The 15,426-nt window shown below is 38.8% G+C and overlaps 1 protein-coding gene across 4 annotated transcripts in view; it reads left to right on the top strand.

Moving 5' to 3' along the window:
* BPIFC (BPI fold containing family C) overlaps positions 1-15,025 on the top strand; it is a 46,818-nt gene extending 31,793 nt beyond the window's left edge. For all 4 annotated transcript variants that reach the window (XM_031938101.1, XM_031938099.1, XM_031938100.1 and 1 more), the window contains 8 exons: positions 234-410; positions 3,523-3,576; positions 5,055-5,225; positions 6,990-7,057; positions 9,626-9,668; positions 11,119-11,182; positions 12,540-12,616; positions 14,523-15,025. In XM_031938101.1, coding sequence (XP_031793961.1) covers positions 234-410; positions 3,523-3,576; positions 5,055-5,225; positions 6,990-7,057; positions 9,626-9,668; positions 11,119-11,182; positions 12,540-12,616; positions 14,523-14,597 — 729 coding nt within the window. In that variant the 3' untranslated portion in view covers positions 14,598-15,025. The remainder of the gene's footprint in view (positions 1-233; positions 411-3,522; positions 3,577-5,054; positions 5,226-6,989; positions 7,058-9,625; positions 9,669-11,118; positions 11,183-12,539; positions 12,617-14,522) is intronic.
* The last annotated feature ends 401 nt before the right edge of the window (positions 15,026-15,426 follow it).

A 15,426-nucleotide genomic window follows, 5' to 3' on the forward strand; every position in this document is an offset into this window, starting at 1 on the left:
CTATATGGAACTGAAGCCCAGGTTTTCTGGTCTTTAAGACTAAGGCTCTATCCACTAAGACACCCTGCCTCCAGGATCTAATGACATAATGTATGTAAAGTGTTTTACAGATTTTAAAATAATATATATATATATAAACATACATATACATATATGTACATATATATCAGTAATTGCTCTGATGACTTGGTTTTTTCCCAAAATGTATTGATTTTTCTTCTTTCTCCCTATAGGGCACATTCTACCCAGTGGGAAATCTTACCGACCCTCCCTTCCAGCCTGTTCCATTCACCCTCCCAGACCGCAGTGATTCCATGCTTTATATTGGAATCTCGGAGTATTTCCTTAAGTCGGCATCCTTCACTTATTTCATAACTGGAGCTTTCAATGTCACCCTGACCACAAAAGAGGTGAGAGGGAACATATTTATCTTGGGCTTCAGTCACTTCCTGGGACCTTATTCTGTACTAACCAGGACAGGGCCCATTCTTGAGAAGCTGCCATCCCATCTCTATCAAGTGATCTCCCCAGTTGCTAGAGCCTTCCCACTGAATGTTACTTTCCCTCTGCTCTATATTTGTCATATTGGGAGTGTATTTGTGTTTGTGTGTCTACGTTTATGCATATGTTTGAGTTTGTATAAGGAAGAAGAGGCTCCCGTCTGAGGTCAGGAACACTCATCTTCCTGAGTTCAAATCTGGCCTCCGGCACTGACTAGCTGTGTGATCTTGGACAAGTCACTTAACCCCATTTGCCTCAGTTTATTCGTCTGTAAAATGAGCTAGATAAAAAATAATGACAAACCGCTCTAGTATCTCTCCCAAGAAAAGTCCAAATGGGGCAGCTAGAAGGTGCAGTGAATGGACCACAGGCCCTGGAGGCAGGGGAACCTGAGTTCAAATCCAGCCTCAGACACTTAATCCTCACTAGCTGTGTGACTCTGGGCAAGTCACAATCCTGGTTGCCGCTCCAAAAAAAAGAAAGAAAGAAAAAAGAAAACTTTAAAAGAGATCACAAAGAATTGGAAATGACTGAAGTAACCGAACAACAAAAAAAACCAAAATATGTGTATGTATATATTACATATATGTGTTCATCTATGGCTATATCTACATGTTTTTGTATATATTTTGTTGCTGAGGTATTATATATTACATATAAAGATATATGCATATATAATATACAATTGTATATATTTATGTACATATATATATGTACGTATGTTTCTTAACTCTACCATTGGAATATAAGTACTTTGAAGACAGGGATGATTTTTCCCTTTCTTTGTACCCCTCCATACATTTAGCATGATATCCAGCACATATTAAGCACTTAATTAAGCTAATTGGTTGCTTATAAATCCTAAGTGATCAAGTTCCAATGATACCAATGACAACAATGAAAAGAACTATGAAAAAACGGCCTTTAGCTTACCCTGAATTTCTTGGATATTGTTCTGCATTGGTTCTCAATCTTGTGATGTGCCTTCTCAAGCATTCCCACCTACTATCGACTGGAGTTATTTAAATTATAGTAATTCATAAGAGAGCAGACAAAGTCATTGATGTTTATGTCATGTACCTCCCACCTATAATGGAAGCAAATCCACAATTAGTCAACAGTCAGAATAAACTATCATCTGTAAATAGAGCCCTGACTGCTTTGATGCCATAGATCTGACTTGCTTCATTGAGCAATCATGAGAGCTAGCTGGATAGATAGATGGGGAGGGAGAGAAAGAAGGAAGGAGAGACAGAGAGAGATGGATGGATAAATAGAGAGTAGATATATATATATATATCTGCAAAGGAAGTATTTTATATTTGTGAGAAAGTCTGCTTGGCCCCTAATGACAAAAATAGGAACAATGGCCAGAAGTTGAAGAGAGGTCAATTTTAGTTCCATCTAAGGTAAAGCCTCCTAACAATTGGAGTTGTCCAAAAGTGGAATGGGTTAGCTTTGGAGGTGGTGACTTCTCCTACCTAAGAAACCTTCAAGCAGAGCTTGGCTTATCATCTGGAGTCAAAAAGACCTGAATTCAAATTCTGTCTCAGACACTTAACTTTGGGCAAAGTCATTCCACCTGTCTATTTCAGTTTCCTCAACTGTAAAATGGGGAAAATAATAGTATCTACCTCCCAGAATTGTTATAAGGATCCAGTAAGGTAAGATTTGTAAAGTCCTTTGCCAGTCTTAAAGTGCTATATGAATGTTATCATTATTATTTGTCAGGAGGGGATTCTTGTGCAGATCAAAATTAGACTGGATTACCTCTACAGTACCCTCTGTCTCTGGGAGCTTGTCATTTAATGACTCAAAGACTGATTGTACTAATAGTCAAAAACTCTCAAGCTCTGAATCAAAGGATTGGAAAGAACCTTGAAAGCCAACAATCCGACCCATCTCTCACCAAGAATTCCCTAGATCACCTGTCCATAAAACTCATTCAGCCTTTGCTTGAAGACCTCTAAGGGGAGGAAACTGTCACTTGCCCAGAAAGTCCATTTTGGGACAGCTCCAATTATTAGGAAATTTTGTCCTGACCTCAAACCCATCAGTTTCCTTTTTGCAGCTCCCATCTCTGGCTCTTGCCCTGTCTCCTACGGCCAAATAGAATAACTCTGACCCTCTTCCAGAGGTGAGCTCATCATGTACCTGGAGACAGCGTTCATATCTTCCCTGAAACTTTTCTCAGGTTAAATATCCTAGTTGTTTTTAATGATACATAGCATCATCTTGAGCTTCATCATCTTGGTTTAGAACTATCTTGGTTTAAAAGTCATGTGTGACTATGAGTCCTATGACAATCTATCCCCACCCACTCCTATCAGCCCCACCGCTGCCATATTCTTTTTGAAAACCAGTGGCAATAATAAAACGTTTATTCTATAAATTATTCCAGTATGGTAGCTTTGTAAGTAAAAGACAATAACCAGCATTTACATATCTTTTTAAGGTTTGTCTAGCATTGTAAACCTATTACCTTATTTGATCCTCATGACAACCCTTTAAGATAGTCACTGTTATTATTCCCATTCTACAGATGAGGACATTGAAGTAGTTAAAATTTATGTGAAAATATTCAGAACAGTTTAAAGAACTTATATATTTGCATAGATATGTGTTGTTGTTTATTATTGAGTTATTTTTCCTGTCCTCTCTGACCCCATTTTGGTTGGGGGATTTTTTTGACAAAAATACTAGAGTAGTTTGCCATTTCCTTCCCAGCTCATTTCACAGATAAGAAAACAGAGGTAAAGGGTGAAAAAAACAGGGTGAAGTGACTTGCCCATGATTCATACAACTAGGAAGTATCAGAGGTAAGATTTGAACTCAAGTTTTCCTGATTCCCCAAGCCTAGAGCTTTCAATCACTGCACCATCTAGTTGGAATATGCTATAACTCTCTTTCAGGAGCATTTTTGCCTCATAAAAATGATAGTACACACAGCATTTTCCCGATGAAGGAAAATGAGATGAGCAATTGAAACGATGTTGAATGACTTCTCCATTTATTTTCCAGTTATCCAAGCATCTAATTCAAAACCCCCAGGGCATTGGAAGTCTGTTTTCTCAGGTGAGTGATGCAAGTTCTGTTTCTTAATCACAAGTCTCAAGATGGAGAGTTGGTGGTGGTGGTGTCCTTCAAAAATGAAGGACAAACACGTACGAGAGGTAAAGGAGAAGGAATCTGACTTAGTTCTAAGACTTTGAAATTGGGACACTGGATGAAGGCTGGCAATACAGACAAATAAATCCAAAGGGAGAGTAGGTTGAGGGGGAAAAAACAATGAATTCCCTTTGAGACAAATTTAAGGTGACATTGTAAATATGTTCAAGATATTTAAACATTACACTCTAAGTTCCCCAAATAAATGGTTTTTTTTTTCCCTTCAGGTCTCAACTAGGTTCAAAATTATTTGAACCAATGAAAGGAAAGGGAATTTGGTCTATATTTGTGAATTTTGTGAAGCTAATATTTATCTGAATATTATATATTGAGAATGTCTGCCTTTATGGAGTTTATAATTCATCATAGGCAAAGCATACGTACACATAAAAAGCATTTTGATTTTAGCAAAGGCATTTTCATTTCTGGTACCTAGGAATTAGCTTTATTTCTTATAAATCAGTATAGTGGATAGAATACTGGGCTTGATGTCAAAAAGGCCTCAGTTTGTACCCGAAGGAAATCATAAAGAAGGGAAAAGGCTCCACATGTGCAAAAATATTTATAGCAGCTCTTTTTGTGGTAATAAAGAATTGGAAAATGAGTAAATGCCTATCAATTGTGGAATGGTTGAATAGATTGTAGTATGTGAAGATAATAGAATATTATTGTTCTATAAAAAATGATAAGCTGATTTTAATAAGGCCTGGAAAGATTTACACAAATAGATGATGAGTGAAACAAGCAGAATCTGGAATACGCTGTACACAATAACAGCAAGGATATGCAATGATCAACTATGAAAGGCTTGATTCTTCTCAGTGGTTCAGTGATCCAAAGCAATTCCAATAAACCCTTAATGTCATCTGCATCCAAATGAACTGAATATAAATCAACACATCTATGTTCACTTCTTTTTTTGTTTTTTTTTTCTCTCCCATGATTTCTCCCTTTTGTTCTGAAGACCAGAATTCAAATCCTTCATTAGACAATTAACTAGCTTTATGATTCTAGACAAATCTCTTTAACATTTCTCAGCCTCAGTTTCCTAGGGACAATAGCAGCTCCTACCTTACATTGTTATAAGTATCAAATGAAATATATAAAAAGAATTCTGTAAACTTTAAATATTAGCTATCATTAAAGAATAATTGTCTAAAATTTAACAATCATCATCAAAGACCACCCCAAATCTAAGCCTGAATAGATAGAGTAAGCATAGAGACCCAACCAAATAACTGAAAAAGTTGTTTTAATGGTACTTTTTTGTTGAAATAGATTAATTTCAATGGTCATGATTACTATGCAAGTCTCTTTCACTTGGTTTCGATTCTCAGTATTTTCACATTACTTAACCCCACTTATCTCTTCTTGAATTTGGACAGATTGCAGAACTATATATTATGGCCCAGCCACTGATGATGAGGATCCTGACCACTGAACCCCCAGTGGTCAATTTAGAACCAAACAATTTTACCCTCAACATCCCTGGGTCTGTCGTGATGCTGACCAAGCCTGAAAACACCACGGAGGAAGCTATCGTCTCCATGGATTTTGTAAGTAACCAGCACAAGGGGGATGATTTCAAGTCAAAGATCCCCAAATAGATTTCATTCAGTGGAGGCCCTTGCCACATGCTTCCCAAGTGCCAGGAAGTATTTATGGTTTGTACTTGGGACCTACTGAGGTCTTCTTTCCTGATGGGCTAGAAAGACAACAAAAAAATAGATATCCATCAAATTGGCAGACAATAATTTAGAAATGCAAAGAAACTCAATGCTAACAGGAATGTGGAGAAATAAGTGCATTCATTCATTGCCAGTGGAATTGCAAACCTATGGAATTTTTCAGAGAACAATATGGCATCATACTGGGACATAATATATAGAGTAATGGAGCTTAAGTAAGGAAAACATGAGTTCAAATTCAACCTCAGATACTTACTAGCTGTGTGACCCTGTCACTCTACCCCATTTACTTCAGATTCTTTATCTGTAAAATGAAGTGGAGAGGAATGAGCAAATGACTCCAGTATCTTTGCGAAGAAAACCCCAAATAGGGTCACAAAGTATTGGATGTGATTTAATATATCAGACATGACATAACAAAAAATTAAATGCTAATAGTTAGTTTATATAATATTGTATTTTTCCCTAAATACATGTTAAAACAATTTTTAAAACTTTTTTTAAAGTTTTGAGTCTCAAATTCTATCCTTTCCTCCCTCCCCTCATCCTTTCTAAGGTGGTAAGCAATCTGATATGGGTTATACATGTATAGTCATATAAAATATTTCCATATTAGTCATTATTTACAAGACTTGAAAAGAGAGAGGAGGGGAAGGAAGGAAGGGAGGGAGGGAGGGAGGGAGGAAGGGAGGAAGGAAGGAAGGAAGGAAGGAAGGAAGGAAGGAAGGAAGGAAGGGAGGAAGGAAAAGGAAGGAAAAGAGGGAGGGAGGGAGGGAGAGAGACAGAGAAACAGAGAGATAGAGAGAGACGGAGAGAGAGAGACAAAGAAAGAAAGAGAGAGAAAGAGAAAAGAGAAAGAGAGAAAGAGAGAGTAAAAGAAAGAAAGAAAGAAAGAAAAACCCATGCTTTTAATCTGTATTCAGACAGTTTCTATTCTTTCTCTGGAGGCTTCATCATGAATCCTTTGGAATTATCCTGTATCACCGTTTTCCTGAGAATAATTCTAATAGTTAATGGGGCTAATAATATTTCCTCAATAGGTTGCTGGGGGTGGGAGAGGGACAGGACAGGAAATATTAGTAAATTTGGAGCCTTAAGTAAGTGAGGCAGTCATTTTTTTTTTTTTTTTGGTGATCTACTCAGTTTAGTTTAGATTTACAAAAATCTCTCTAATAATGAATTTTAAAAGTGGAGGAGAGGACAGGGGCATAGAAAAATACCTCAGAACTAGCCAATAACATCATTTGGGTCTGGTACTATATTGTATTCCAACCTCAGAGTCCCCTTTTCTCAAAAATGGAGAAAGGAGAATTTATTTCTTCCTCGGGGTAAGTTTGATCATTATGATAGGCAAGTATTGTCACTATTGATTTTTTTTTTATTTAAAAAGATATTTAAAAGATAATTGAGAGGGAAAGAGGAAGTATGACAATAGCAGACAATTAAGAACTATCCCCTCACCTCCAAAAAAGATGGTATCTTTTCAAATCCCATTCCTTAGAAAGAGAATTTTTGAGCTAGATTATTTTCAAGACAGCGTAGCTTCTGCATTTTCAGTTACAGAAGATAACAGTGTCGAATCTGAAATGACATTCACACAGCCCAGTAACCAAAGCGTTTGGTCTTCCACAGGTGGCCAGTACCAGTGTCGGCCTGGCTATTTTGGGAAGGAAATTGATCTGCTCCTTATCTCTGAACAGGTAAGAGAAATTGGATTTAAATGACTACTTTTAGGAGTTCTGGAAGATCATCTCTTCAAAATCAACATTTGGACATCAAGTGAAAAACCATTTTCTTCTGTAGGAAACAAGTTGTTTTTTTTTTTTTTTCTTAATGGAGCAGAGAAACAGATCCTTATTCTCAGAGCCCAAAGGCAGAGAATGATTTAGAATGCTGAGTTCTGTTTCGGTGTGTATTCAGTACTCATGTCTCCAGTGAGCAGGTCACATTAAATGGTTTCTTGGTTTTCTTAGGACTTTAAAAGAGGTTATAAAGAGAAGAAGGGCTAGATTTGAAATAAAAAAGTAACAGTTAGAATCTCCTTTGAGTACTTTACTAGTTGTGTGATGGGGCAGTGAGGTGGAGCTGCAATGGACAGAGTACTAGGTCTGGAGTTAGGAAGACTCGTCCTCATGAGTTCAAATATGGCTTCAGGTACTTACTGACAGTGTGGCCCTGAGTTAGTCCTGCTCGCCTCAGTTTCCTTTTCTGCAAAATGAGGTGAATGGCCACCGTTTCCTTCTAGGCCTATATCTGTAGCACTATGCTTGGTCACCCCAGTAAAACTGCCTCCTTCCTTCACACCATACAAGTATAGACAGATAAACATCTGTTTAATCTGTTTAAACATAGAAGCATTCTATCGGACAAACAGGGAAGGGCAAACCAGTCATGTCAGAAAGTGGCTGGCACAGTGTCTCACTGGAGCAGCAGCTTTCCCCAAAGTGGAGCAGACAGACTGCTCTCTCTTTGCTTGACTGAGCAATCTGCTGAGCCAAGCAATATGCATCGGTCTTTGCTTTATAAACAGTAAGCCAGGGGGCTGATGGGACAGGAGCAAGGTGATAGTGATGGTGGTGGTGGGTGGTAGAGTCAGCTCAAACTTCTAGAGAGTCTGTTCATTGTGAGTGTTTATACCTGAGAAATAAATAGACACAAATCAAGGCCTTGTTTCTTGTTTATATTTTAAGAAAGTGATGGAGAAAATATTGATAATAATACACATTAAATTTAAAACTATGTCTAGCATACATCCCTACCCCTACCACTCAGAGAGTCAATTGTTAAACATTTACAAGTATATCCATGGAAAGATGCCTTTTCCAAGAGCATTTTAGGGAAATCCCAGGCCACAATGTCATAAAGTATCATGGACATCGGGGAAACGGTCAAATGACAAAGTTTCAAATCACAAGAATAATAACACTTACTAGCTGTGAGACTTTGGAGAGGTCATTTTACACCTTGATTTTCTCATCTATAAAATGTAAAATAATATTTCCTCAATGGTTTTTTGGGGGGAAGAAGGGAACAGGACAGGAAATATTGGTAAATCTTTGAGCCTTAAGTAAATGAGGTAGTCATTTTTTTTTTTTGGTGATCTATTCAGTTTAGTTTAGATTTACAAAAATCTCTAATAATGAGGGCTCTTTGGTGGGGAAGGATTTGATTACAATATTTCTCTACTCAGTCAACCATGAAATATGTATTATATGTCAGGAACTCTGTTGTGTGTTAGGCAAAAATGAAATAGTCCTTGTCCTCAAGGGTCTTATATTCTATAAAAAGAGACAACCTGTGTATATGTACACATCAGATTTGTATGGGCCCATGGTTCTGTCTTCTGCAGTACCTGCTGCCGTGTGTGTGTGTGTGTGTGTGTGTGTGTGTGTGTGCTCACATTCCCACATGATGCAGAAAAAAGGTTCTCAGACACAGCATCTCAGCCAAGGACTCCAGCTGGAGCCAGGAGCTCCACAAGGCCATTGAGTCACACCCAGCAGAGGTCAGAGGAGCCACAAGCAACCTTGGCTCTCATGATGGGGAGACATGCTCCCATGGTTACAAGCTGCCCATGACAAGTGGGGCCACAATATCGCTGCATGAAAGGGCGAATGGGCTCTGAGGGACCAGCCTGGGAAACCTCAATCATCTCATGCTTCCTGTGGAAAAAAGGAAGCGGGTGGCCAGCAACCTCATCACTGAGCACACAGTGGGGCTTCATAAATGTCCAAAGCATCGATTTAGAACTCTAGTAGGGGCCCTTTACAGAGGAGGAAAGAGTGGATTAAAGAAATTAAATTAAGTGACTTGTCACACAGAGAGAGAAAAGTAGAGTGAAGATTCTCAAGATCATAGATTCATAAACATGTTAGGGGACATCCATTTTACAAATAAGGAAAGAGAAGCTTAATCACATGAAGTGGCTTACCTAAGATCACATAAATAATGGTAGAAGTCAGAATTTGAACCCAGCTCTCACAACTCCAATACAGCATTCTTTTCCAAATACCCTTTGTTGTCTATTAAATGAATGAATGAATGAATGAATGATCGGATGGAACTTACACTAGGATTTTTAGAACAATGGTAAGCTAAAGATTTCCCCCAGCATTTCCCAAAAGGCAAATTTAATAATAGAAGATGTTTCCGTCTCTCTGATTTTGATAGTTTTTTGGGGTGGGGGTGGGGAGAGAGGGGGGCATTTTGAAATTTAAATAGTTCTTACTTTTTTTACAAAATTACTTTCTGAACTTTTCTTTCTCTAGGTTCCGTCTCTCTGGGCCAGAGTCTAATCATAGCTCTATTGAGGTAAGATTTAAGAACCTTGGAGCAGAGAAGGCACCTGAGCCGCCTCCTCACCTGCTGCCTTTTTGCCTGAATGATTCTATCTTCTGCTTCCAAATATCCTTTTTTCCCTTTTTCTTTTCTGCTCCAAAAATTTCTCTCTCACTGTTCCTCCACCCACCAGGATAATTTGCTCTTTAAAAAAACGAAGTACACTGTCATTCAGTGAAATCTATGAAAGGATTTTTTTTTTTTAACAGAACATTCAGAAAGTTGCTAAAACTCATCAGGATGTAGGAGCAGTTGCTCTCAGAGATTTCAAAGCCTATTTAAAAAATAATTTTAAGCTAAACTTCTGGAGTTAACTTGATGCACCAGAATTCCAAACAAAGGTGGTAAATGGGCATTGGAGGTCAATATTTATTACACTTGCTCTTTGAGGCTTTTAAACCAGTTTCCTGCAGATATTTGGAATGTGTCTATGCAGGCTGTGGGGGTATGGGTACCTCTTTGAGGCCAGGCATATCATCCTCCCTCTCACCACCAGTCTCACTGTTTTATGTGGATCTTATTCTTCTAACTAGAAGAAGATCCCATGTTCAGAGTAACAACCCAGAAGCCACCCTAGAGCTCAGTGGTACCAGCTAGAAAGGCAAACTCATGGGTTTGGTTTGGTTTGGTGTTTGATTGAACCATAGCTTCATTAGTTGGGACAGCTAAAAGTCCAACTCTTAAAATATATCTAATGGCAGCTAGGTGAGTCATCTTTCTGAGTTCAAATCCAGCTTCAGACATGTCCTTGCTGTGTGACCCTAAATAAGTCACTTCACCCTGTTTGCCTCAGTTTCTCATCTGTAAAATGAACCGGAGAAGAAAATAGAAATCATTCCAGTATCTTTGCCAAGAAAACCCCCCAGTGGGCTCTCAAAGAGTTAGTGAAGACTAAAAAATAACTGAATGACAAAGATCTTAACATTTTGACAATAGCCTCTTAATAACTTAATAATTGCACAGCATTCAAATCAAGAGAGTTAAATTTTCCAATGAGACAATTACATCATCCTCAGTACCATTTCTTATAAAGGATAATGTTTGCCCAAAATTCATAATATAAGAAAAAAATGTTTTTTTTTTTGGGGGGGGGGGATCAGGGTTAAATGATTTGCTCAGAGTCACCCAGCTAGTAAGTGTCTGAGGCTGGATTTGAGCTCAGGAAGATGAATGGTCCTAATTCCAGACCTGGTACTTTATCCACTATGGCGCCCCCCTAGCTGACCCACATTCTTATAATATAGATTTATACCTGGAAGAAAACATAGTCTCCTTCAAGGCTAATTACTGCCCTCCTCCCCATTTTACAGATAAGGAAACTGAGGCATCTGGAGTAGAGGGCTTTGTCAGGGTCACACAGCACAACATAAGAATATCACATCTGGAGAGATGTGTCTCTCATTTACTTGGTCCTTTGTTTCAGGTCCTGAGATTTGAGAACATTTTCTCCTCAATCCTCCACTTTGGAGTCTTCCCATTAGTTAATGGTAAGTAAGGCTTGGCCCAAGGCCCTTTAATGAAGAGGGCATCTTAAGGAACTGTGGGATTCCTGGGGATCAGGAAAGCATTTGGAAAACCTCCTATCTTTCACTCCAAGACTGCTGCTTTCTGGGGCACTGGTATTAACCTAGCCCAAAATAGAAACCATCGACTTGGGAGTTCTAAACCTTTTCTGCATGAGGCTCCCCTTTGGCAATTTGGTGAAACCCATGCACTCCCTGCCAGAATAATCTTTTATAATTCATAATTGAAGGAAATGTTAAATTCCACTTAGAAGCTAGTGAAAATAAATTTTTTTCACAACAAAATTCAGAGACCGCCCTGAAATCTACCCATAAACCTCTTTGAAATCTGTGGACTCAAGGTTACAAACACTGGGATTTAAGAGTTACTATTACATCACAATTTCATTACAAAATAAATTAGAGATTAAGTCAAGTCTTCATTAATAATAGTATTCTTATTGGTGCTTTCAACAAGAAGGGTGAGGTCTTTATCGATATAAGGGAGCATATATATGTGTGTGTATATATATATATATGTATTTGTAATTGTGTATATATATGTATAGGGGAGATTATAAAATTCTTATAATCTTTTGAGGAGAAATTCTCATTTGAATCAACAGGAAACTAGATGCTCCTCTCAATCTCACAAAGCTCAAGGGTGAAATCATGATGGCCTCCCATCCAAAGCCCAGAATTCATGGGTTAGATTGACAAACTCAGTTTCAGTGATTGCCAATCTTGCTCCTTCAACTGACACACAATTGCTCAGCAATTTGCAACTATGGGGCATTCATTCAAATTGTTTTTCATTTTAAAGAATGAAATGTTCTCAGAGCCCATGAGTTTAAGCCTTGGCAAAATGTAAATTGTGCTTTTAAGTGAAAATAGCAAGCTGTCAGATTTTCTTTCCTGCTGCCCAGATGTGCAAAATTGCAGACGTTTTCAGTTAAGTAAGCAGATCAGTTTAAAAGTTCTTCGGAGAAAAGCTGGGGAAGTGTTGATCCAAAAAAAAAAAAAAATCCATCTCTTGACAGAAAGGTGATGGACTTGGGGTGCTGGTTGAGACTTATTTTTTTTGTACATGGCCAATGTGAAAATGTGTTTTGCTTAATTATATGCATATTTGTAATAGGGATTTTGTCTTCCATGCTTTCTCAATGGGGCTGCAGGGAAAATGGGAAGGAGAGAAGGTAAACCTAAAAATAAAATTCAATTAAAAATACGAAAGAGAAAAATAGAAGGAACAAGATTAAAAAACTAATATTTGCAGAGTCACTTCTATATACCTGCGCATGTCTGAGTTGTTTTTTTTTTTTTTTAATGTTTTGTTTTTTAGCCAGATTACAGCAAGGCTTCCCACTTCCTAACCCACATCAGATCTCTCTCGTTAATTCTGACATTGAAGTTCACAAGGTGAGAAAATGACTCTCCTATCCTGCCTTCTTTTCTTAGAATTATTCTAATTATTAGAAATATTCTAATTTTTCTATTATTCTAAACTCTCAAAGTCCCAAGCCCAGATGTGTCATCTTGGCCGAGTGACAATGAAGGCCGAAGCCCCTTTTCAACATTCTGGATTCCTTGTGATTTTTGGAAAATCTCATCTTCTCTGGGCCTCACTTAAAATGGGCCTCATGTGTAAAATGAATAAGATGGATCTAATGACCTCCCTATCACAGATAAATCTTTGATCCTCCCCCCAAAAAATCTTTGATCCCATGATTCCAGACAAAGGGTCATACAGTTCAACATCATGACATAGTGGAAAGAGGGCTTGATTTCAAGTCGGAAGAAATGAATTCAAATCACAAGAAATGAATTCAAATCACAGTTCTTCCTTTGTGACCTTAGCCAAATTAACCTCCCAGAGCTCAGTTTCCTCATCTGCAGAATTAGTGTAAAAACTACCTGTTATCTCTAAATCTAGTCCATATAATTCCTATTAGCAGGAACTATTTCCATCTTTGGGTGGCCCATTCCATTTTTGGACAAGTCTAATTTTTAGGAAGTTTTTTTTTTTGTATATATATATATATATATATATATAGAGAGAGAGAGAGAGAGAGAGAGAGAGAGAGAACCAAACTCTGTTCCTCCTGTACCTTCTACTCACAGGTCAAACTTAGTTTGAAAAGAAATATGTCGAGTCCATTTCTTAGATAACCACTTTTTGAATATTTGATGACAACAGAATTCTGGACAGCCCGCTTGCCTTCTCTGAAGTGCCGTTTCCTCCCCTGTTAAGGGAAGCTGATGGATCAGTCCCAGGATCTTTACTTTTTCCATGTGGCCTGACCATTTTGACAGTCCCCAATAGGTGTGTCCTCTGAATTCATAAAATATATAGGATTACAAAGAAATCAATTCTACTGAAATCATTGGTTTTTTTTCCAGTTCACAAACCCATGATTTTGGACCCTCTCTGAGGTTCTGTGGTTCATGGGAGCAGAGGTTTTGTGCTGAAGCTTTCAGAGGCCCCTGGTCCAACCTCCCCCCCACCCCATCATTTTAAAGGAAACAGTGGAAGGCATTAAGCCACTCACCCAGGGGCCCACATACGGGGATTTGCACCTCGGTTTCCCCAGTTCCAGGCCCAGCACTTGTATCAGCTCCCCGTTTGTTCCTTGCAATTTGCAGCTACACAAGGAGAGCATCTGGAGTGGGATTAGGCAATCTGCTGCCACCTTGTGGCAGAACCCCCCTCGTTGTACTGCCCTAGGATGGGCCCTGCCCCGGCAGCTTTCTCAGATACAAATCATCAGCCGAGAGCCCCCATTAGAAGCCACAAATGCAGCTTCAGCCTAGAGAGGACCTCACAGGTGAATCCCCTATTTTACAGATGAGAAAACCGAGGTCCGAGAGCTGTATGACTTGTCCAAGATGGTCCAAGACTTAAAACCTAAGATCCAGCGGTTTCAAAATTCTTCTTTTCATTGATACTTCAAAGCCTGGGGACATGGAAACACTTCCATCAATTTGTTATTTGCTAACCAACAAAACAAAGCAGAAAAGAATAATCATAATCATAATAAGGCCTGAGTTCTAATCCTGCCTCAGACTCTTACTAGTTGGGTGACTCTGGGCAAGTCACTTAACCTCTCAGTTTCCTCATCTGTAAAATCGGAATAATAATATCCCTATTTTTTATATCCCTCCTAGGGTTGTAGTGAAGATCGGGGTCACCCAGATAGTAAATGTCTGAGACAAGATTTGTCTCCCTGACCCCAGGTGCGGCACAGTCTCTAGTACACAATAGGAACTTACTAAATCCTTTATTGGTTGTTGAGCAAATGACCTGTCAATGCCTTTTCCCCTTCAGGGTTTCCTTCTGGTTTCCACTGACTTGAGGTATGAGCCTTTGTGGAAGAAGCAGCGGCATTTGGATGAGTGGTAAGCTCAGAACGCCTCCGAGGATGCTCCCAGCTCACCCCGCCCAGCTCCTGGATGGATGGTTCTTAATAGGAAGAGGAGACAAGTAATTCCCAGCCTCCACCAAGACTGCTGCACCCCCCCAGGCTGGCAGACAGGGGAATCGCAGCAACGAGGACTGGAACTGTTTCCTTCCCAGCTTTAATGGCACTAAAGAAAAAGAGGGTTTTTTTTGGGGGGGCACATGTATGCATGTGTATATGACTACGTATAATGAGTGCATGTAGATAACAGTTTCTGGGGCCATGAAGCAGGTTTATATGATGGTGAGAAAGTCTTGAGAATCCATCTGTGAGCTGCAAGACTACCCTTGCTTTGTTCCCACTGCATTCAGTGTTTTATATTTTGTACTTCATATTTTATTCTCCCTTTATTTAAATAAAATCTCTTCTCCCCGTGCATGCGGTCCCACTTACTTTGCTTTGAGAAAAGAGGTAGTCCAATCCGTGAGGGACTCAGTCTGCAGTTTAAATGGTGCAGAATTTTGGAGAATGAATAAGTTTCCAGGCCGGCCTGGCTTTTTAAAATGTTGAAGTGAGAAATATCAGCTTTAGAGCCAAACACAAAAGCTGTGATCCTTTAAAACTGGGCTTCTAAAATGTTTTTCACTCGTGACCCCTTTTTGCCCGAGACATGTTTGCATGACTTTGAGTACATAAGTATATAAAATAGGTATACAATCAGACATTTACTGTTAATAAATCATCATCCATGAGACCCTCGATGGGGTCTAGACCCCCAGTTTAAAAAGCTGGGCTCTAAAAGATTTGACTCGGGTGACTTCTATCAAGTTA

This window comes from Sarcophilus harrisii, chromosome 5, assembly GCF_902635505.1.
Source record: "Sarcophilus harrisii chromosome 5, mSarHar1.11, whole genome shotgun sequence".
NCBI classification, from domain to species: Eukaryota; Metazoa; Chordata; class Mammalia; order Dasyuromorphia; family Dasyuridae; genus Sarcophilus; species Sarcophilus harrisii.